This window comes from Urocampus carinirostris, chromosome 10 (genome assembly GCF_059441175.1).
Source record: "Urocampus carinirostris isolate Australia breed hairy pipefish chromosome 10, RoL_Ucar_1.0, whole genome shotgun sequence".
Taxonomy (NCBI): Eukaryota; Metazoa; Chordata; class Actinopteri; order Syngnathiformes; family Syngnathidae; genus Urocampus; species Urocampus carinirostris.
In genome coordinates, this window is record NC_142358.1 from 41,956,144 (window position 1) to 41,981,214 (window position 25,071).

Here is a 25,071-nt window from a genome sequence, read left to right on the forward strand (position 1 = left end):
AATCCATTTCTTGTCACGGGGGGAGACCGGACCAGAACGGAGGCAGGAGGCAGGAAGAACTCAATTGCGTTGACGATCAAAACTTTTATTTGGCAAAATAAAAGTCGTCCAAAACTCAGGGACAAGACAGAACAAACAGGCTTTAACAAAAAACATGCAAACGCAGGTTTCTTCCGACTCAAACAAAACAGGACTGAGCAAAACAGAACGGGAAATGCAGACAGAAAATGTAATGAGCCAGCACCCGCAAAACCCACAACCCACCCTTAAGTAGCACACACGCAAATTAGCTGATCTACTGCAGCCGTGCCCAGGGGGCGGGGCCAGCCGGTCACCACGGCGACCATGCTGGACACGACATTTTTTTTTTTTTTACTGATATATTTTGTCGCATAATATTAACAATTTTTGGGGGCTTATTTAGCCGGTTGTAAGATACAGAACTGTACTTAATCACATTTTTGAGTGGAAGTACAATGTTGGCAACAAGATTCACTTGATATCATTGGAAATTATTTGAATGCAGCAGCAACTTTTTCTTCTTTTGTCCGTGTTTTTTTTTCTACTTTTTTTTAAATTTCTTTAAAAAAAATCTCATTGTGTTTATTTTTTCCAAACTGTTACCTTTTTCTTTTTGTTCTCTGTTTACTTTTTTTTCCTACATTTCTTTCTTTTTTTTCTGGCTTTTTTCTAAATGTTTCCTTATTTTTTTCTCTTCCTTTTGTTTCTTTTTTTCTCAGCTTTTCACTACTTTTTCACTTTGGTACTTTTTTCTTTTTTGTTCTATTCCCCCCTTCCTTTAAGTCGTTTTGTGCATCATTTGACTTAATATTTGGTCATGATTGGATTAAAGAAGCAAAAACAACCCGAAGAGCCGTTTAGGACCCGAAAGAGCCGGTTCCTTTTTAGTGAGCCGAGCCGAAGAAGCCGGTTCTCGACAAACTCTACTAACTTTACTCGACTTCGTTCTCCTTCGACTCGACTTCAAAATACCGCATTTAGGACACAACGTCAGGGGAACCCCTTTATTTTGACCTTCATGCGCTGTAACTTTGACTTAAGTCGCTTCTTAATTAGTAATTTTCAGCCCTCATTTTTGTGGGCAGTTTAGAGGGAACACTGCCCACAGCCCACCCATAACCTTGTAACCTGTCTCTCCTCTGTGCCCTAAATACTAACGCTTCTTTTGTTGGCATGCTTGTCACGGGGTGTTGGGTGGACCCAAATGCAGAACACAAGGAGGATAAAATATAGGAATGCAATCAAACCCAACAACAAACCAACTTAACTAGAGAGAAGGGAGTGTGGGTGAAGGGAGACATGGAAAAGACTCATGGGGCGGCTAAAATAATGAAAGGGAGATTTGAAAGCAGCTTTTAAAAAATGGATGGTATGAATGTTCTTGGGACCAGGAGGGGACTGCAGAAGAGGATCTGGGAGGAGAAGGTTGGAAAGTTTGAAAGGGAGATCCGGCAGTGCCTTTAAACCAGGGGTGTCAAACTCGATTTAACTGTCGGGGGCCGGACTAGTAGATTAAAGAGAAATAAAAAAGAGAGATAAAGAAATAAGAGAAAGAAGGAGGGAAAAGGAGAGAGGGCGGGACAAAGAAAGAAAAAGAAAGAGAGGGAGAGAGTGTGAGAAACAAAAGATAAAAAGTCATGAGAGAGGAAGAAAAATAAGGGGAGTGGAAGAAAGAAATCCAAAGAGAAATAGAAAGAAAGGAGGAGACAAAAGAGAAAAGAAAGCGCGAAGGGCAGGAAGAGAGAAAGGGAAAAGAGGGAAAAGGAAAAAAGGAAGTTGGAGCAAAACAAGTTAAAAAAACACAGAGAGAGAAAGAGATGGAGAGTGGGAAAGAGAGAGAGAGAGAGAGAGAGAGAGAGAGAGTGGGAGGGAGAGAGAGAGAGAGAGAGAGTGTGGGAGAGAGAGAGTGGGAGAGAGAGAGAGAGGGAGAGAGAGTGGGAGAGAGAGAGAGAGTGGGAGTGTGAGAGAGTGTGAGAGAGACAGAGAGAGAGAGAGACAGAGACAGAGAGTGTGATAGAGAGAGAGAGAGAGAGAGACAGAGAGAGAGAAAAATACAAGTACAGTGTCTTTGTCTGAGGCCCTTTCTTTGGCAACATCAACCTGCAGCTTGTTTTTCTCTTGCGCTTCTCTAAGTGTTGTCTCGCGGGCCGGATTCAATCCCTTAGCGGGCTTGATCTGGCCAGCGGGCCACCTGTTTGACAACTCTGCTTTAAACATAGCTGGAGTGGAAGATATTGGTATGTGTCAGGTTCTGGACGGTTGCCATTGCGCCCAGCTGGCACCGCCCCTTGATACCGACTGACTCGCATTTACTGATTACCGTATTTTCCGCACTATAAGGCGCACCGGATTATAAGGCGCTATAATGGGAACGTGGACAAAACAGTCAGATGATTCAGTCCAACTTATTACCCCCTTAACATTCCCAAAGCTTGCAAAGACGTGTCGAGAACACGTGCGGATGCGGTGTCCGTACGATGTCACTCAAATGCATCGTTCCATCATTCGGAAGGTTAAAGTCTTGGGATTCAAGAAATGCCTACCATTCCTTAGTTTCCATTTTATTTTTTGTTGGCAGCTGTGTGGACCCAATAGTGTTTGTTTTACTCAATTTTATTGATAAAGAGAGCGCAGTGCTCGCTTCCACAATCCGATGATCGTTGGACACGGGTAGCTGACGGCAGGAACGCGAAAGTGGCACTGCCGTGTCTAGCGAGGCTAGTCGTAGGCAACAGGAAAACTGGTCAATAGCCGGGACGGGAGAGCAAGGAGGTAACGAGTCCAGAAAAGAGGTCGGAAACAGGTATCAGGCAGGAATAGGGCAAATCAGGTCGATGGCCGGGACGGAAGAGCAGGGCAGAAACGGGTCCTGAAACAGGTCGGCAACAGGTATCAGGCAGGAAAAAACAGGGCAGGAGAATGTCGGAACGTACAGAGCTTGCCTAGCTGGAAGCATAGGTTCGCAGACGGTCTGACCCCAGTAACATGCAGCCAATCAGCGACCAGGTTGGCTAATGAGTTGATGGGAAGCACCTGGACAGGATTGTTGAGAAGGTGATTGGAAAATGGGATGATGCGGCCATCTCTCAGAAAAGGGGAGGGACTTCAGGCACTGAACCATGACACTGCCTAGCTTCATGCTTTAGCGCCATATGTGCCAGGAAATGCACTTCCCTCTTTGCATCCCCCGCTGTGTTCCTCGTTCTCCTTCTGTCGTTCTCTGTCGGTTCCCCACTAGATGTTTGGTTGTTTTCTAGCTTGTTGTCTCCTGCTGATTATTTCTCTTTTTCTCCTGTCTTTCACCCGCAGATGAAGGACGACCTCATAGTGTCGAGTGGAGACATTTTAAGATCTGACAGTCTCCAGGTTCACAATACCTCCAAAGTGTAATGAATGACATTTCGGTTTTGTTGTTTTGGTTTTGATCCACCAATCCGACCCAAAAGTTTATATCTTCCTTGTTGCGTTTTGGTTGCGGATGATGGACCCATGTGGGGGAGTGTTGGGAATTCATCCTCAAAATGTAGCGTTTACCAAATTGTTCGAATTAGTTATCCGACTCCATTAATCAAACAAAACCTACAACCACATAACAATGTATGCGCTCTTTTCTTGAGAGAAAAATGATCAGGAAGCTGATATTTCCACGCGGCGGCAGATTTATATTCCCTAACAATTTAACTAAGTGTACTCCATCGAAAATGGCCGAATTCGTGTTGTTAAAGTCTCTGGGAAGCCCTCTTCAGAAGTTCTTTAGCTTTCTCTTCTCGGCCCACGTCTCCCCGCAAGATGGCGTCCCGGCTCCTCCCATGGGTGTGCCAAGGAATTGTTCTCACAACACAGCGCCTTGTTCTCAAAAGAACACCTGCCGTCCTCCGTCTAGAAGTGCTTATTATCTTATCAGCAGTACGTCCCGTTCTGTAAACAACATCTTCCACCACCACTCCTGCCTGCTCTGAACTTTCACTGTTCATTGAATAAAGGCACAGTCAGTAAATAACTACATCATCAAACTCAATAAATGTGACTTGTATTCAATCTTCTAAAATCCTTTATAGTCAAATGTAAAAGATAAGTCAGGAGGCAGAACCTAAAAGCAGGGGTGCTCAAAACAACGGTATTTAACATGAAGTGGTCTCAAACCAACTAACACAATGTCCAGACAACAAACCATAAACAAAAACCAAACCTGACAAAGTGCAAACTAAACTAACGAACAAAACCGGAAGTGGAAACTGCCATAAGTAACAAACAAACACCAGAAACAAACAAAAACAAACCTGGTGTTATGGTGGTGAAAATGGCAATGACCCGACAGCGTGTAATGTTCGAAATGTCCTTTTAAAGGGTTTTGAAAATTGGGCACAGGTGTGCTCAGTTCAAGCCCTGGTTGGGGCCCTCTGGTGGTAAGAGGTATGTCAAACCCTAACTATCCCTTTTATAAAATTGTATGGTTCATAATTTCCAGACGTTACCGTATTTTCCGCACTATAAGGCGCACCTAAAAGCCTTTATTTTTTTCAAAAGCTGACCATGCGCCTTATAATACAGTGCGCCTTATTTATGGATCAATTTTAAAATTGCAAAGTTTTCCAACTAACTTGCAGCCGCCGACTCGATTTTCCCCCGAACGCCAAGTAGTATGCGGTGTATGCTGGGATTTATTTACCGGCGTTTCATTGGCTAACCAATGTGTCAATCATCAGTTGAATCGATCACTATTGGCTAAAGTTATTCGGAGGTCAAGGGGCGGATCCTATTTATCATTTACAGGCTGGCATTGGCTTAAACAGCAAAACAAAGCCTGCAATTGGCCGAAAAAGATGAATGCGTATGGCACGTGGCTGACGGCACACAGAAAGCATTTTTTTCCATTATGTATTTTATTCTCCTGGATTTACTGCACTAACGGATATAACAGATATAAGAGGACATTGGCTGCACATTATTATGAACACAACGACTTTGGTGAGCTACTCCGGGTTTTATATTGTCCCTGTATCTTGTTTCAGACTGAACTCGATGTTTCTGTGATACGCGGTGCAGATAATGGATGGAATGGAGTGTCTATTTTTAAATTCAACTCAATTCCAAGTGTTTATTGTCATATGCACAGTAAAGTTGCGAGCGGAAAAGATAATAGAAACTAAGGAATGGTTGGCATTTCTTGAATCCCAAGACTTTAACCTTCCGAATGATGGAACGATGTATTTGAGTGACATCGTACGGACATCGCATCCGCACGTGTTCTCGACACGTATTTGCTTCTTTGCAAGCTTTGGGAATGTTAAGGGGTAAGAAGTTGGACTGAACCATCTGACTGTTTTGTCCACATTCCCATTGTAGCGCCTTATAATCCGGTGCGCCTTATCTATGGAAGATATAGGACCAAAAACGATTTTTTCGGGGTGCGCCCTATAACCCGGTGCGCCTTATAGTGCGGAAAATACGGTACTTTGATACTAATATCCTGGTTGGATAATATCTTTTTTTTTGGCACAGAAGAAGAACATGATGCATGTCACCAAAGAAGAAGAAACATACTTGTTTCAAATCAAAGAAGAATATGACAGTTTTCACAGTAAAAACACGCTAGTTTCTGCTTATCAAAACTCTAGCTTCTGGCTAAGAAGAAGACACTATTTTTCCGCGGCATTTGAAAACCGCAAACATGATTTTAAGCCAGGAGATGGCGCCAGATTAAGACATGATTTGCCTTAAGCGTGCTCGAACGAACTCTTCTTTTTTTAGATTTTGGGGGGTTTGTTCCTCCCTAAACAGGCATGATCAAAGTAGCATAAAATCAGATAGGCGCAATAGAAAATTAAAATCACAAGGGCTATTTGAACTAAGTTGGGCATTGTTACTTGATAGGGGAAGTATTGTATTTTTAACCTTTTAAGGACACCTCAAACTCCGCACACCACCTTTAAACACAACTCAGCAAAATGTTTGTCTATTGTATATACATGAAAACTATATATGCTAATGCAACTTTAGGTACTAAACCACATCATTGTCATGAACCGGAACAGGATCAGGACCCAAACGCGTGACGTTTCTCACACAAGACAAATGGGGTCGATACCGGACAGGGCGGGACAGACAGGATTGATAATGAAGCAGGATACTGAAAATAAACAGGTCAAACTAGACGGGAACGAAAACTGGGGAGATTGATTAACAGGACAGAAATAGACGGGAACTAAACAGGACAAAAATAAACGGGAACAATACCGGACAGGGAATACCAACAGGGAACACTGTATATGCTAATGCAACTTTAGGTACTAAACCACATTATTGTTATTAACCGGAACAGGAACAGGACCCAAACGCGTGACGTTTATCACACAAGCCTTTTATTTTACGGGAAATGAGGAGTCATGCACTTTAGGCAGCAGTCTGGCGAGAAATGATAGGAAGCCAGAGGCCGACAAGATCGATACTAATTGCCAGATGGGGTCGATACCGGACAGGACAAGACAGACAGGATTGATAATGAAACAGGATATCGAAAATAACCCGGACAAACTAGACGGGAACGAAAACTGGAGAGAATAATAAGCAGGACATAAATAGACGGGAACAAAACTGGAAACGGATATTCAACAGGACAAAATAAACGGGAACAATACCGGACAGGGTATACCAACGGGGGACAGGACCAAGTCAAAACCCATGTCTTGCAGGACTGAGGTTCGTTGACGGACCGACAAAGGAAAAAATAAGAGCACTGAGCTTAAATAGATGGAAAGCCAAGCGTTTTGGCATGGAAAGACAGGAAGCCAGAGACTGATGATATCTAATCCATTTGCCCGAGTTGATATTGGACGAATAAGGTCGATACCGGCCAGGACAGGTCACACAGGATAGATAATGAATCAGGATATTGAAAATAAACATGACAAACTAGACGGGAACGAAACTGGAAACCGATATCAAACAAGACAAAAATAGACGGAAACAAAACTGGAAACCGAAACAATACCAGACAGGGAATACCAACAGGAAACAGGACCGAGTCAAAACCCACATCTTGCGTGGCAGAGGTTCATTGACTGACTGACAAAGGAAAAATGAGACCACTGAGCTTAAACAGACGGAAAGCCGATCCGTCAATGAGCCGCAGCTGGCGCCACCCAGGCGGGTCCAATTGGGCGCCATGGCAACCGTGAAAATCATTATATTTCATGTCAATAAGGTAAATCTTCCGTACAAGGGTGTCATAAAGAAAACTAAAGCAAACGATAAATTCAGCTACCTCGAAACCTTTAAAAATCCAAGTGAACAATAGATATAAAACTGGCGGGTCGTCTTTTCTTGGTAAATTGCTCCTGTCATGCGACCCACGCCTGCAGCCATTTTTCCGGCCTGTTAAATTGCTTCTCCACTCCCTATGTGTTTTCTACCCTCGTCCTTTCCAATATTTCTCTTTTAATTGTGGATGTTTTCAGTTCACAACCTTCTCCCTGCTGTAAATGTTCCCTTGTCCTTACGTATTGCCCGCATGCTATCATATATTTTTATACATTCCGGAATTAAATTTTAGAATGTACTGTTTATCAAATTGTTCGAATGAGTTATCTGACTCCATTAACCCAACAATTTATGCGCACTCGTTTCTTGAGGGAAAAGATGAGAGGAAAGCTGACATTTTCGCAGTGGGGCAGATTTATTTTCTTAAAGTATTTAACTAAGTGAATTCTGTCGAATTAGCTGAATTAGCCCAATTATTATTACTTATTAATTCAACAAAGTGTACTCCATTGAAAACGGCAGAATTAGTGACGTTGGAGTCCCTGGGAAGCCCTCTTCTCAAGTCCTTTAGCACTCTCCTATTCACCATCTGCTCCCCGCATAATGGTGTGCCGACTCCTCCCATGGGTGTGCCAAGGAAGCACCCTCTGGGCGTTACTTTGTCTGGATTACTCAAAACAACGTCGAGCGTTTCTCAAAACAACGCCTGCCGTCCTCCGCCAGAGTCCTGTTATCAACACAAGTAGACAAAATATTTTGCATTTGGAACAGCCTGACCTGTCATTGAACTAAATCACAGGTGTCAAACAGGCGGCCTGCGGGCCAGATCAGGCCCGCTAAGGGATTGAATCCGGCCCGCGAGACAACACTCAGAGAAGCACAAGAGAAAAATGAGCTGCAGGTTGAAACCAGCTCAGTAGCCTAGATGGTAAGGCGCCCGCTTTGAGACTGGGAGGTTCGGGTTCGCGCCCCGGCCGAGTCATTCCTAAGACTTAAAAAGTGGTCGGCGGCGCCCTCTGTTGGCTGCGGCTGCATCGGCTCGCTACAACGGGTCAGGTGCAATCGACATTTCGTTCTGTGTACATTGTTACACAGAATGACAATACAAGGAAATTATTATTATTATTATTATTAAATATGTCAACTTGATGTTGCCAAAGCCCGGTGCCTCCCACGAAGACACTATACTTGTATTTATTTCTCTCTCTCTCTCTCTCTCTCTCTCTCTCTCTCTCTCTCTCTCTCTCTCTCTCTCTCTCTCTCTCTCTCTCTCTCTCTCTCTCTCTCTCTCTCTCTCTCTCTTCCACCCCTTTTCTCCCACTCTGTCTCTGTCTCTTTCACTCTCTGCGTCTCTCTTTTTCTCTTCCTTTGTTGCTCTTTGTCTCTTTCTCTCTCTGTGTCTTTTAACCTCTTTTGCTCTAACTTCTCTTTTTCCTTTTCTCTCTTTTCTCTTTCTCTCTTCCTACCCTTCGCGCTTTCTTTTCTCTTTTCTCTCCTTCTGTCTTTCTATTTCTCTTTGGATTTCTTTTTTCCTCTCCCTTTCTTTTCCCCCTCTCTCATGACTTTTTGTCTTTTGTTTCTCACGCTCTCTCCCTCTGTCTCCTTTTCTTTCTTTGTCCCGCCCTCTCCCCTTTTCCCTCCCTCTTTCTTTATCTATTTTTCTTTCTCTTTAATCTAGTCGTCCGGCCCCCGACAGAATGTTTGTTTTATCGTGTAGCCCCCGAGTTAAAAGGAGTTTGACACCCCTGAACTAAAGCCTACTCAGTGAAAATCGTCATTGCATTATGAGTCAATCGTATAAAATCCTTTATAGTCAAATGTATAAAATCCTTTGTAGTTGTCACGTGCATTGGATTTATAATCGCGACACAAACTGCTCAATGTCACGGGGCGCAACTGTTTTGCAAGAGTGACGGAGGTGAGGACAGAGGTGGGAGGAAGGAGGCTTGGCGTTTGATGTCGAGTCGGGAGAGATTTGTTTAGACGGTGATGGATGAACGCCGCTAAAGGTCGCTGCAGAAATGCTGCTTCGTTTTTAAATTAGCATGTAAAGTGGCGGTGTTACTGGAAGCTAAGCTAACTATTACTTCTGACAAGTCTGTTAGGGATGTCCTCCTGAGAAAAAGCAAACTGCACTAATAACATTTCTCGCAATCAGAGGAAAGCACAGCCTCATTCGTCTCAAAGATATGTCCCTTTCAGTTGGATTCCGCTTTTTGGCCAATAACCACCAGTGTCGGTGTTACTTATAACGGTGGTATTTTTTTCAGGAACGTGGTCTTCTAACTCGTTATTTTTTCTGCCGTTATAACGCCGTTACTGTGACTATGGCTGCCCCCTTGAGGCTGTTTTCAGCTTTCAATGAAGACCCCCCCAAAGCGCTCTACAATGTGCTTCACACTTACCCATTCAAACACCAATAGCAGCAAGGCATTCAGTGTCTTGCAAGGACGCTTCAACATATAACACATAGGACGCGGTGTCAGGACCAGAACGAAGACAGGATCCGCTTGCGTGTGTTTCTCTTAGTTTTATTAGAAAGGAGGGACAGGATAGTACACACGATCTGTAGAGGGGAGCAGGTTGACGCGGAAGTGGTATTTCCGTGGCGAGCGATGGCGTAAAAAAACAGATCCGTGGCCGGGACGTGAGAGTAAAAATTGTAGTCAAGTTCAGAAATTGGGTCGGAGCCAGGAAACAGACGGGAATCAGAACAGGAGAGAGTCAGGGTCGAAAAGCTTGCCTAGCGTAAGCTGAGGTTCGCAGACGGACTGACAACCGGTGACAGGAAGACGGAGGGTAGAAAAGGTGACAGGTATCCAATTATCGTCCAAGGCAGTTGGTGCCAAAAGAGCAGGCTCAGGGGCCTCGCATCAGTAATCATGACACCCGGGAATCGAACCTGAGACCTCTTGGTTCCAGGACGAGCGCTTTACCTCCTGCAGGGCCCGACAGCTTTCGCTGGTTTACCCCTGCCGCAGCATACGGGTGCCCTGTCCATCCCTTAGAACACATCTAAACATCCCACTATCCTTTCACAACACCTCTCCACTCATTCCTATCACCAACAACAGATAGCGATTACGAATCTAAAATTGACTAACGGCAAAAGAAAATAAGAATGAGGGGAGAGTCGTGAATGTGAGCCCTATATTCGACAGTGTTATTGTCATTGGTGCAGCAACTGACACGTCCGTAAACCTCTTCTGTTGTTGAAACAAGAATTCCACATTGCGCCGCACATGTCATATATAGCTACAGATTTAGTTGCACGCGTTGATTTCGTCCTCTCTTCTACCTGACAGGTAAGATGCAGCAGCAGGCCAGGTAGAAGAGGTGCTAAAAGTGTACCTGTCAGTCACACAGACATGCTTGAATAAGCGTCACTTTGATGGAATCGGGGAGGGGAGAAGTAATGATAGATAGATAGATAGATAGATAGATGTTTAGATAGATAGATAGATGGATAGATAGATAGATGTTTAGATAGATAGATAGATAGATAGATAGATAGATAGATAGATAGATATATGTATAGATGTCTAGATAGGTGTCTAGATAGATGTATAGATAGATAGATAGATAGATAGATGTCTATATAGATAGATGTCTAGATAGATGGATCGATAGATAACTAGATAGATAGATAGATAGATGTCTAGATAGATGTCTAGATAGATAGATAGATAGTAAATAAATAGATAGATAGGTAGTACTGATCCGATCCGTCAAAAACCAGAATGGAGACAGGACCCAGTACCGTAACGTTTCACAGTTTTATTAAGAAGAAGGGAAAGGAGGGTACACACAATCTGGAGCTCAGTGGTCGCGAGGAGCTGTTAGTTCTGAACGCGGGAGTGGGACTTCCGTGACGAGCGAGGGTGGCGTCGGGAACGGAAAAAGTAGCCGGGACAGGGGAGCAAAGGCGTGGTCGGGAGCCAGAAACGAGTCGAAAAGCCAGGAAACAGGAGTATACGAGGTCAGGAGCCAAAACGAGTCAAAAAGGCAGGAAACAGACGGGAGCAAAAACGGACTGGAGTCAGAGTCAAAAAAGCTAGTGTAACTGAGGTTTGCTCCCCGACAACTGAAAGTGTCTGAGGCTGCTGGCTTTCCCGCATCAGTAATCATAACACGATCTAAGTACTTGCTTAATTTTGATAATATCGGTATTTGGATCGATATTCCCGCCCCTAACCTTTGACTTTCCTTTCCTCGGTTTTCTAACCTTTTCTTTTCAAGCTCCTCAAATGATCTGCTTAATCTCTTCCCTTCTTGTGTTTCCAGTCCTTGGAACGTTTCATTTTCAATTAAAATCTAATGTGTTTCGTGTTCTTCTGCTTTTTCTAGAACCTTGACGTTTTCACCATGAGTGGTTGAACTGCTGGGATTTCCACCGTGGCAAACAAGCCAAGAAGAAGACAACAAACCCTGCCCTTTATTTTGTTTCCTTTACCCATTTTTCTGTTTCCATCCGGTTCGTCATTTTCAAGCGATTACAGATCTGATTTCTGGATTGGATTACCATATAAGTGCTTCGGACCACTTCTTCCTCCCGGATCCTCTTATGAGTCGGGTTCTCAAGATCTCAGTTCACATCAAAGCACAAATAAAGTTGATGCCGTGGTTTTACTGGATTAAAAAACAAAAAAGACGAGTATATCTCCAATCGGACAAAAAAATGGAAGTCTACCTTGAGAACCTCCTTCGATTTGGATCTAATAACTCTTGGTGCTGGTGTTCTGGATGTAAAAACTGATTTTACAGAAACCCAGATCGCAACTCACTGACCGGAGTCAACATGTATTCCTTCTATTTAATCACAACAATAATGAAACTCTGGCAAAAGACAGACAAGCTGCTGTGAAAAGGATTTCAAGGTCGCTATCCAGAAATTCATGGCGGACTATTCATACGTAGAAGGTTTGATTCCCGGAGAAAAGCATAGCCTTGCCTGTCTTGGGCATGCATTCAAACTGTTCTGGTGCCGATTAGACTGAACTAAACAAAGGAGAGCGTCTTGTGCATCTTCTGGCTGATTTCAAACGGATTGGACCAGAAGGGGCCTGCAAGGACTGAAACGCTCCCTTGAAGTTGTTTGGGTCGCCTTTTATCCAGGTATGTAATATTCAAATCACCTAAGTAAACGACTGAGCAGTAGTGTGAACCAAATATTCAATCGCCTACATGTTGCACATGTATGATGTCAACCCAAATAATCAATTGATGAATTATATTCCGGACTATAAAGCACATCTAGAAATCGTACGTTAGCCAGAAATCTGAAAGTCTGCCTTAAAACCCGGTGATCCTTATACTATCTATCTAGACATCTATCTATCTAGACATCTATCTAGACATCTAGACATCTATCTATCTAGACATCTATCTAGACATCTATCTGACGTATGTCTACCCATCTAGACACCTATCTGACGTATATCTATCTATCTAGACACCTATCTAGACATCTATCTAGACATATATCCATCTATCTATCTATCTATCTATCTATCTATCTATCTATCTATCTATCTATCTATCTATCTATCTATCTATCTATCTATCTATCTATCTATCTATCTATCTATCTATCTATCTATCTATCTATCTATCTATCTATCTATCTATCTATCTATCTATCTATCTATCTATCTATCTATCTATCTATCTATCTATCTAGACATCTATCTATCTATCTATCTAGACATCTATCTATCTATCTATCTAGACATCTATCTATCTATCTATCTAGACATCTATCTATCTATCTATCTAGACATCTATCTATCTATCTATCTAGACATCTATCTATCTATCTATCTAGACATCTATCTATCTATCTTTCTATATATTTGTCTATCTGTCTATCTATTTAGACAGCCATCTAGACACCTATCTAGACATCTATCTAGACATCTATTTATCTATCTAGACAGCTATCTATCTATCAAGACATCTATCCATCCATCTAGACATCTATCTATCTATCTAGACATCTAAACATCTATCTATCGATCTGGACATCTATCTAGACATCTATCTAGACATCTATCTATCTATTTAGACATCTATCTATTTAGACATCTATCTAGACATCTATCTGACATATGTCTATCCATCTAGACACCTATCTGATGTATATCTATCCATCTAGACACCTATCTAGACATCTATCTAGACATATATCCATCTATCTAGACATCTATCTAAACATCTATCTATCTATCTATCTATCTATCTATCTATCTATCTATCTATCTATCTATCTATCTATCTATCTATCTATCTATCTATCTATCTATCTATCTATCTATCTATCTATCTATCTATCTATCTATCTATCTATCTAGACATCTATCTATCTATCTATCTAGACATCTATCTATCTATCTATCTAGACATCTATCTATCTATCTATCTATCTATCTATCTATCTATCTATCTATCTATCTATCTATCTATCTATCTAGACATCTATCTATCTATCTATCTAGACATCTATCTATCTATCTATCTAGACATCTATCTATCTATCTATCTAGACATCTATCTATCTATCTATCTAGACATCTATCTATCTATCTATCTAGACATCTATCTATCTAGACATCTAGCGCTCTATCTATCTATCTTTCTATATATTTGTCTATCTGTCTATCTATTTAGACAGCCATCTAGACACCTATCTAGACATCTATCTAGACATCTATTTATCTATCTAGACAGCTATCTATCTATCAAGACATCTATCCATCCATCTAGACATCTATCTATCTATCTAGACATCTAAACATCTATCTATCGATCTGGACATCTATCTAGACATCTATCTAGACATCTATCTATCTATTTAGACATCTATCTATTTAGACATCTATCTAGACATCTATCTGACATATGTCTATCCATCTAGACACCTATCTGATGTATATCTATCCATCTAGACACCTATCTAGACATCTATCTAGACATATATCCATCTATCTAGACATCTATCTAAACATCTATCTATCTATCTATCTATCTATCTATCTATCTATCTATCTATCTATCTATCTATCTATCTATCTATCTATCTATCTATCTATCTATCTATCTATCTATCTATCTATCTATCTATCTAGACATCTAGACATCTAGACATCTATCTATCTAGACATCTATCTATCTATCTATCTATCTATCTAGATATCTATCCATCTATCAAGACACCTATCTAGACATCTATCTAGACATTTATCTATCTATCTAGACATCTACCTCTCTATCTATCTATCTATCTATCTATCTATCTATCTATCTATCTATCTATCTATCTATCTATCTATCTATCTATCTATCTATCTATCTATCTATCTATCTATCTATCTATCTATCTATCTAGATATCTATCTATCCATCTATCTAGACATATATCTATCCATCTATCTAGACATATATCTATCTATCTATCTAGACATATATCTATCTATCTATCTAGACATATATCTATCTAGACATCTACCTAAACACATATCTAGACATATATCTGTCCTATCTGTCCTCTGCTAACATAGTAAACCATTATCATTTATCTTGTATGAAATGCAAGCACCAGACTTTGTCTTCGGCTCCAGTGATTGGTGCCTAAATGCCATCTAATTATTGCCAGCTAGACAATTAGCTATTCTTGCTAAACCAAGTGTTGCGTTATTACACTTCCCTCTCAATATCTCAGCATGCGACCAGAAATACTTCACACATTCATTGTTTGGCTCTTTGGGTTTCTGACTCAGATTTCACAGGTTTTTCGTCTCTGTCCAGCCTTCTCATCCGTCCGACTGCTCATTCTCAAATTGTTTCATAGTAGTGTTGCCAGGACGGTACGAGTTGTGGTGCCGAACGTTGGATTTGAAAAAATGATAATGCTAGGTGGAAAATATGGCATCCGATAATCACGGTCGTCAGGAATGGAGAAACAAGTCGTATGTCGGATGTTACCTCTGAGTGTAATCAAATACTCTTGGGGAAAAACTCTCAGGAGGTAGAGTGCTCGTCTTGGGATCAAGGGATCCCAGTTCGAATCCCGGTTGCCCGTGTTACATGTCGAAGTGTCCTTGGGTAAGACACTGAACCCCTAATACCCCCAATAAGCAGGTTAGCGCCTTACATGGCTGCAAGGCCGCTATTGGGAAATGTGGAGCACATTGTAAAGCGCTTTGGGAAGTCATTGACTTGAAAAGCGCTATATATCATTTCATTTTATTTCATTATTTACTCAATGTAATCAAAAAACATGAAATATATTATAATATAATATAATAGGGTTGGGTAGGGTTCCTTTAACTTGATTACTTTCAATGACTTTTGGATGACTCCAATACCAAATATGCTAATAAAAGACAAAATAAACTAAATATGAATAAAATGATGACTCACAACACCTGGTAAGCTTTCTCTCCTGGCTTTGATCTCTTTGATCTCCGGCAAAACGGACATAAAATGTGACAAAAAAAAAATGTAAATTAATCCAAACAGCTTGCCGACATCATTTTTGACGATCCATGTTTTCCGTTACTCTCCAAGCCTGCACAAAATTGAGTAATTTTATTTAGTTTCTTTTGTCTTTTATTAGCATATTTGGTATTGGAGTCATCCAAAAGTATGGAGAACCGGCTTCTTCGGCTCGGCTCACTAAAAATAACCAGCTCTTTCGGATCCCAAACGGCTCTTCAGGTTGTTTTTGCTTCTTTCGTCCCTGTATGACCAAATATTATGTTAAATTATGCACAACATGACCTCAAAGAAGGGGGAATAGAACAAAAAAGAAAAAATTGTCAAAATGAAAAAGTAGTGAAAAGCTGAGGAAAAAAAGAAACAAAAGGAGAGAAAAAGAGAAAAAAAGCAGGAAAAATTCAGATAAAAAAGCCAGAAAAAGGAAAAGAAACAAAAGGAAATAGAAAACAAAAAAGGAAGAAAAAAACAGCTAGTAAAAAATAAACACAATGAAATTTCTTTTAAGGAATTTTTAAAAAGTAGAAAAAAACGGAAAAAGGAGAAAAAGTTTGTGTGGCATTCAAATAATTTCCAATGATATCAAGTGAATCTTGTTGCCAACATTGAACTTCCACTCAAAAATTGTGATAAAATACAGTTCTGTATCGTGCAACCGACTCTATAAGCCCCCAAAATTGTTAGTATTATTCGACAAAAGATATCAGGAAAAAAAATAAATGGAAAGACGTTTGTAGGCCGTACAACCTTTGCAATCGTACATTTAATCAATTCGTGCAAAATGTAACTTAATATCAAGTTTTGGACATGTTTGATAATGACTTAGTTGCCACACTTGGGATTGCCGTTGCTCACTGTTGTTTCAAGCGTTGCTCACCGACTTTGTGTGAACGCTCAGACCCGTAAGGAAAATTACAGGGAACATTGGTCCTCATATCAATTTATTTAGCCGAATCAAAGAGTTGAACAAATCAGACAAAGTATCACTCCGCTATCGATCAATCCAACCCTGTATTTACTGGTATCGAATCGATAGCAACATTCCCAGTATCTTCGATTTAGTTTCTAACGATTTAGTTGCCACACTTGGGATTGCCGTTGCTCACGGATCGCTCAGACTGGTGGAAAATTACAGGGAACATTGGTTGCAGTTATTCAATAAATCTGCTCTACAAAATGCAAAACACCTTCCCATTATGGTCCGGTAGAAAGCTTCAGCCACGACATGGTGAGAATAGAGACATGTTATTACGGCAATCATGAGGAAACCGCATGTGGTCCGCTTGGCAGATCCCGTGGCTACGGAGGTTGACATGAGTACGTTTTTTTTTTTTTCTCAAACAGCCGATTTAGTCATGTGCTCTCGCTTGTACAAATGTCCAAATGACATTGGGTGCAAAGAGCCCAATAGCACGAACCACTGCTGGAGACGGAGTGAAAAAGGAAAATGAGGGATTATGGAAATGATGTTTACAGTGAATTTAACCGCTGGAGTCAATTTGTGAGAATAGGTTTTCGGGGAAGGTAAGAGAAAAAGAAAAAGAACATAGCAAGGGTTGGGTAGGGTTACTTTAACTGGATTACTTTCAATGACTTTTGGATGACTCCGATACCAAATATGCTAAAAAAAGACAAAAACAAAACTAAATAGGAATAAAATGATGACTCACAACCAATGTTCCATGTCATTTTCCTTACGGTCTGAGCATTCACACAAAATCGGTGAGCAACGCTTGAAACAACAGTGAGCAACGGCAATCCCAAGTGTGGCAACTAATCCATTATCAAACATGTCCAAAACTTGACATTTTGCTGAGTTTCCGGCAATGCAAAATGATTTTTCTCTTTTGAGTATATTGACTCATGTACTATTATTGCAAAGGTTGTTTGTTCTTACAATTTTTTCACAAGATATCCATTTCTTTTTATTTCCTGATATATTTTGTCGCATAATATTAACATTTTTGGGGGATTATTGAGTCGGTTGCACGATACAGAACTGTATTTAATCACATTTTTGAGTGGAAGTACAATGTTGGCAACAAGATTCACTTGATATCATTGGAAATTATTTGAATGCAACACAAACTTCTTTTTTTTCAGTGTTTTTTTTCTACTTTTCTTTTAATTCCTTTAAAAAAATCTCATTGTGTTTATTTTTTCCTAGCTGTTACTTTTTTATTTTTGTTCTCTATTTACTTTTTTCCTACATTTCTTTCTTTTCTTTTTTTTCTGGTGTTTTTCTAAATTTTTCCTTCATTTTTTTCTCTTCCTTTTTTCTCAGCTTTTCACTACTTTTTCATTTTGGTATTTTTTTTCTTTTTTTGTTCTATTCCCCCTGTCTTTTAAGTCATTTTGTGCATAGCTTTACATCATATTTGGTCATGTTGGGATTAAAGAAGCAAAAACAACCTGAAGAGCCGTTTGGGACCCGAAAGAGCCGGTTCCTTTTCGTAAGCCGAGCCGAAGAAGCCGGTTCTTGACAAACTCTACTAACTGTACTCAACTTCGTTCCACTTCGACTCGACTTCGAAATACCGCATTTAGGACCCAACGTCAGGGGAACCTGTGTATTTTGATTTTCATGCACTGTAACTTTGACTTAAGTCGCTTCTTAATTAGTAATTTTGAGCCCTAATTTTTGTGCGCTGGCTAGATTTTCTTGTGCGCTGAGAATGCGCGAGCAGTGCGCAATTGCACAACACGTGGTAAGCTTTCTCTCCTGGCTTTGATCTCTTTGATCCCCGGCAACACGAACATAAAATGCAACAGAAACAAAATGAAAATAAATCCAAACAGCTTGCCGACATCCTTTTTGCCGTTCCATGTATTCCGTTACTCCCCAAGCCTGCACAAAATGGAGTCATTTTATTCCTATTTAGTTTTTTTTGTCTTTTATTAGCATATTTGGTATTGGAGTAATCCAAAAGTAATTAAAAGTAATCCAGTTAAAGTAACCCTACCCAACCCTAGTACCGGGCATTGTTTTTTCTGTAGTTGAAAATATGCCACACTAAGCTCCACTTTGCATTTGTCATTTTTAGATTGCAGTAGGGGTGGTCGCATCGATTTATCCTTTTCTTCTGCCTGTCAGGAAGGATTCAGCAGCAGGCCTGGTAGAGAGGAGTGCTAAAAGTGTGCCTGTCAGTCACACATTCAGGCATCAGCAGTGAGAGTGGGTCATAGAGACAAACACAAAGACGTAGTGCTTTGAGAAAATTGATGGACGAAAAAAGTACTTTCTTTTTATCGATAATATCCATGCGTGGATGCATCCGCCCACCGCTCGTACGAACCACGCAGACACACTTGCTAATTACAGGCCGATATGACTCTGGTACTACATCGTGTACATGTGTTCCGGGGATATCTTATCACGGAGTGTACATACAGCGTGATGGATTCAACAGTGAAGTAGAACATAGGTTGGAAAGCTGAAGACGATAAGAAGCTTTACTTAATGGAAATCGGGAAATGAGGGAAATGGAAAGAGGATTATAAAAAAAGGGAGTAAAACAGGAAATGGGAAGTAAAGAATAAAGTAAGGGGGGGGGGGGGGGGGGGTATAAGATAAAGCTGCAGAAAGTGCAAGTGAAGGAGAGTGGAGGCTCAGATGAGATGAGGACTAACGTGCCTTGTTAATCCGGGATGTCAGATCCATTATCTCCCGGTAACATGGCGTACATAGTATATACCTAAGGTCGTTAGCTTGTTGTCTTTAAAGGATTAATTTTAAGATTTAACCACTAGATGGTGCTGTATTGTGTGGTGCAAACGTAAACGGGGTAACAGGTTTTCGGAGTGGACCCAAATGCAGGGAGGCCAGAATGGAGGCAGGTGTGATCATCAAATTGTTATGGTTGCCATGGCACCCAATTGGCCGCGCCCATGAGTGTCACGGTTGCCGTGGTGCTCAATTGGCCCTGCCCGTGTGGTGCCAGTTGCGGCTCGTTGAGAGATTGACTTTCTGTCTATTTAAGCTCAGCGCTCTCTTGCTTATTTTGTCAGTCCGTCAACGAACCTCTGCCTCGCAAGACGTGGGTTCTGACTCTATCCTGTTTTCCTGTGATATCTCCAGTCCGGTATTGTTTCCGTTTATGTTTGTACAGTTTAATTTCAGGTTCCAGTTTGGTTTTCTGTCTATTTACGTCCTGTTGTTTAGTTTCTCCAGTTCTGGTTCCCGTCTAGTTTCTCCTGTTTATTTTCGTTACCCTGATTCGTTACCGATCTCGTCGGTCTCTGGCTTCCTTCCACGCCGGACCGGCTTCCTAACGTGCATGACTCCTCATTCCCCATAAAATAAAAGTCTTGTGTGAGAACGTCACGCGATTGGGCCCTGTATCTGTTCTGACACAAATCAGGTATTCATCAATAAAGACTAGGAACAACGAAAAAAACAGATCTTAGAACTATTAGCAACAAGTTCAAAGCAGGAACAAAAAGACAAACCCGACATGGAAACAAGACAGGATAGAAGAAGCGTAGAATGGCAGTGACCCGACACTGTGTGCTGTCCAAGCAGTCATTATAAAGGGTGAGGGTGTGTCATGTTCCACACCCCCTCGTTGGCCCCCTCTGGTGAAGGTGGAGTGCCACCTCCCTCTCAGGGGCCGGGTGCAAAACATAGTAACAATAAATGCGTATAATGCAAATCAGGAACAAAATGAGAAAATCGAGCCCATAAAGCAACTGAAACTGTATCTCTTTTTCTCTCTCTCTCTCCTTCTCTCTCTTTCTCTGTATTTTTGTTTCTCTCTTTCTGTCTATTTAACTCTCTCAGTCTCTCTTTCTAAATAGGTCGCTTTCTCTCTTTCTCTAGCTTTTTACCTCTCTCCTTGTTTTTTTTTTCTATATCAGTCTTTTTCTCTCTTTCTCTAGCTTTCTCTCTCTCTCTTCGTTTCTTTTTCTATCTCAGTCTATTTCTCTCTTTTGGTTCTGATTGGTTCAGAGACTCCTTTTAAACCCCCGGCTTTCATGCCGTCAGACCGTTTGCGAACCTCTGCTCCCAGCTAGGCAAGCTCATACCTTACGACATTTTCCTGCCCTGTTTTCTCCTGCCTGATACCTGTTTCCGAACTGTTTCTTGACCCGTTTCCACCCTTATCTTCCGTCCCGACCTCTGACCTGTTTTGCCCCGTTTCCTGCCTGATACCTGTTGCCGACCTCTTTTCTGAACTCTTATCCGCCCTTGATCTCCCGTCCCGGCTAGTGACCAGTATCCCGGCTATCTATGATTATCCTCGCTCGACATCCGACATTTTCCTGCCCTGTTTTCTCCTGCCTGTTACCTGTTTCTGATCCGTTTCTTGACCCGTTTCTGCCCTTATTTGCCATCCCGACCTCCGACCTGTTTTGCCGTGCATTACAGTCATCGAGACGGGAGGTAACAAACGCGTGAATTATAATCTCCGCATCCGACTGAGACAGCATGGGACGGATTTTAGCAATGTTGCCAAGATGGAAGAAAGCTGTTCTTGTAATATTCTTAATATGTCTTTGGAAGGACGGATCGGGGTCAAATATGACACCTACATTTTTAACTGAGTCACTCTGGGTGATATCACATTTGTCAATGTTCGGAGCAGTTTTTGAGAACAATTCTGTCATGAACCAGGACGGAATCTCGGACCCAATCGCGTTTGTTTCGAAGGAATTTTTATTAGAGATAGTTGTCGGAACTGGCTTTGGGCGCCGGCTGTAGGAGAAAATGCAGGTTCGATATCTTTTAAGTCTTCTTACGTGATTTAATCAAGTACACCGAGGCTTGCCATGAGGGGGAGCTCTTTATTTCGTCATCCCAAAGAAACTCAGAGAACTCCAGACATAACAATGCTTTTATAGCTTCAGTTTGAGTACAACCCAAAAGGCGGCCCTAGTCCTCAGTAACAACAAGGAAGATGCTGTCGTACCCTTATTAGGACATGTTGTTGGCCTCAGTTTGCTCAGAGAGTCCTTGAAGGTCCCAAGGACCTTCCCAAAATGATGTCAACATTCTGTCACACTGTAAGCAAGTCTTTCTACATTTCTTTCTAAATGTATGCAACTCTATTCTACAAATGCAAGTCTGTCGGTTATCAGCCGCTTCGGACGGAATGGCAGTTCCGTGACAGGTAGATGGAAACGGCACAGCTTAGCGGGCAGGTCGATGGCCAGGGCGGGAGAGCAGGTCGAAAACGTGGAACGGAAACAGGTCAAAAACAGAAGGCAGGCAGAAATCAAGCAAGAGTAGTCTTTGGTACTTAGTAATCTGGCAAAAAACACAGGAATACAGAAGTACGGTCTGACGTCCTCCTCTCGACGCTGACCGCTTAAGAGGAGAACGTCAGCCAATCAGAGAGCGCGCCAGACGATTGCCCCCAGGTGACTTCACTTTGGCAATCGTGACAAAGTCACGCCATTTAGATAGACCAATTACGAACATTTCGGATAAGTGTTGATATCATGGTTACAAATAGTGGCCCGCCGTATGCAATTATTTCACTACATTTGGGGAAAAGCATCATTATCTTGTTTGTATCGCCGTCGGTGTTACAAGGATCAGGTGGATTATCGTAGATTATTCCTGATCCTCGAGGTTTATAATCTAAAGGTCATCATTTATGCAGATGCCGGTTATTTGGAGAAGGATATGGTGAAGAAATTGCGGAATTTGTACCCGCGTGCTCTCTAGTGTCCAATTGATAAAGATTTAGGGCGTTATGCCCGGACATGTTTTCGTGTTTTCGAAAATGTCAGGCGAAATTAGACCGTAAAGATGTCTTTTTTTTCCTGGCTTTTTTCTCAATTTTTCCTTCTTTTTTTCTCTTTCTTTTTTTGTCTCAGCTTTTCACTACTTTTTCATTTTTGGTATTGTTTTCTTTTTTTTTCTATTCCCCCCTTCCTTAAAGTCATTTTGTGCATCATTTCACATCATATTTCGTCATGTTGGGATGAAAGAAGCAAAAGCAACCTGAAGAGCCGTTGAGGACCCGGAAGAGCCGGTTACTTTTAGTGAGCCGAGCCGAAGAAGCCGGTTCTCGAAAAACTCTATATATACTTGTGTAACCACCGGTGTACCCTGTCCCACCAAAGATCCGCATTCACGTTGGACTGGATGATGAGGTTTTCATTACATTTTCTGCAAATTAAATGAGTCACAACACTTGATTAGCTTCTCTGCTGGCTTTGATCTCTTTGATCTCGTTGGCAGCTCGCTCTGTAGACTGCCCAAAAGCATATCAAAGAGCTTTCTTTTCAATTTACTTTTTTAGAATCGTGGGAACCTCCTGCGTGGGTTCAAATCCAGCTACCGGCCTTACTGTGCGGAGTTTGTATGTTCTCCCCGTGCTTGCGTGGGTTTCCTCCGGGCACTCCGATTTCCTCCCACATTCCAAAGACATGCATTTCAGGTGAATTGGCCGGTCCAAATTGTCCCTAGGTGGGAATGGGCGAGTGAGTTGTCTGTCCCCGTGTGCCCTGCGATTGGCTGGCAACCAGTTCAGGGTGTCCCCTGACCACTGCCCGGAGATGGCTGGGATGGGCTCCAGCCCCCCCGCGACCCTAATGAGGATAAGCGGTACGGCTGATGAGATGAGATGAGACATTTTAGAATATCAGAATACATTTTACATCCAGCAGCACGGCGGCGCAGTGGTTAGCGCTTGTGCAGCACAGTTCATGTCATGGGAACCTGTCGTGGGTTCAAATCCAGCTCCAGACATCCTGTGCGGAGTTTGTATGTTCTCCCCCTGCTTGCGTGGGTTTCCTCCGGGCACTCCGGTTTCCTCCCACGTTCCAAAAACATGCATTTCAGGTGAATTGGCCGGTCCAAATTGTCCCTAGGTGTGAATGGGCGAGTGAGTTGTCTGTCCCCGTGTGCCCTGCGATTGGCTGGCAACCAGTTCAGGGTGTCCCCTGCTCACTGCCCGGAGATGGCTGGGATAGGCTCCAGCCCCCCCGTGACCCTAATGAGGATAAGCGGTACGGCTGATGAGATGAGATGAGATTTTACATCCATTTTAACAAGATCGTATAGTGTTTTTTTAACGTTTACAATGAATTCAACATATTTTTCTCTCGTCCGTCCGTCCGTCTGTCTGTCCTTCTATTTATCTATCTATCTACTGTATCTACCTTGGTCATCTCCCTCAAGAGGGGTGACCAACAGCAAGACAAACACATACAATAACAAAGAAAATAAACGGGTAAACAATAGCAAAAAACACACACAAATATATTTTTGGACCGTGGCCAACCCAAATGCTTTCGCTGGTTTACCCCTGCCGCATCATACAAGTGACCTGCCTATCCCTTAAAACGCGTCCAAACATCCCACTATCTTTTTACACCACCTCTTCAATCATTTCTGACAGGACAGAACATACTCACTTCTATATTTCTTTCTTTTCAGGCCTCCGATCCGTCAAGTCTGAAGATGAAAGCACAGTTCCTCAGAAAAAAAAACAACAGAAAAACGCCTCGCATCACTCTCCGTCATCCATTACGATTCTTTTTAACCTGTTTTTCACTCTTTGTCATTCCTCCTGAATATGTTAACGCGCGAAAGTATACGATTGCAAATTGTTTACAGCATTTTGTGCGTGGCGTCTCCGCTCCCTCTCCATCGTAATCACCTCATTCTTGTTCGTCCAAATTGGAGTATGTGCTCAGCATGAATTACCGGATGTCTTCTTTTGGAGTTTCATTTGAAGAGTATTCCAAATGTGTGTCTCTTTCATCTTTCTCCCGCTTTGGCCAACGGAGGTGAAATTCAGATGAATAAGTACCGTCTCTGATTTATACCTCCATTGAAATCACGGCCATTAGCTTTACCATTAGCATTGTTACGTATCATCTTGAAAGGAAAGGTGAACCTTGAAGACACCACACTCTTCCATCTCCCTTATGTGTACCGACCCCCCCTCCTTTGGTCTTTATATTTTATAGGTGTATATAAAGCAATTTCAAATCTTATAGTTTTGTACATGTAATTTTTATGGTGTGTGAATATTTTAATAAAAAAAACGGTGTGCTAAGTGCTTTGCGCTGTGTCACTCATTGGGTTGTTAGGATCGGGTAGGGATCATTCCGCCAGAGGGCGATAACCGGGTTTGTATCTGAGTACGGGTGTGTACAATCACTTGTCGCAGACAGATGGGCAGGGTTGGGTAGGGTTACTTTAATTTGATTACTTTCAATGACTTTTGGATTACTCCAAAACCAAATATGCTAATAAAAGACCAAAGAAACTGAATATGAATAAATATTAAAATATATATATATATAATATGGGCAGCACGGCAGCACAGTGGTTAGCGC

The 25,071-nt window shown here is 41.7% G+C and overlaps 1 protein-coding gene across 5 annotated transcripts in view; it reads left to right on the forward strand.

Annotated features, from left to right (window-relative positions):
* Positions 1 to 24,788, forward strand: part of LOC148358967 (leucine-rich repeat and fibronectin type III domain-containing protein 1-like protein) — a 397,907-nt gene extending 373,119 nt beyond the window's left edge. For 3 of the 5 annotated variants that reach the window (XM_088345841.1, XM_088345846.1, XM_088345844.1), the window contains 3 exons: positions 3,331 to 3,407; positions 11,629 to 12,396; positions 24,164 to 24,788. In XM_088345841.1, coding sequence (XP_088201967.1) covers positions 3,331 to 3,377 — 47 coding nt within the window. In that variant the 3' untranslated portion in view covers positions 3,378 to 3,407; positions 11,629 to 12,396; positions 24,164 to 24,788. The remainder of the gene's footprint in view (positions 1 to 3,330; positions 3,408 to 11,628; positions 12,397 to 24,163) is intronic. The other 2 variants (XM_088345842.1, XM_088345845.1) reach the window with 2 other exon arrangements.
* The last annotated feature ends 283 nt before the right edge of the window (positions 24,789 to 25,071 follow it).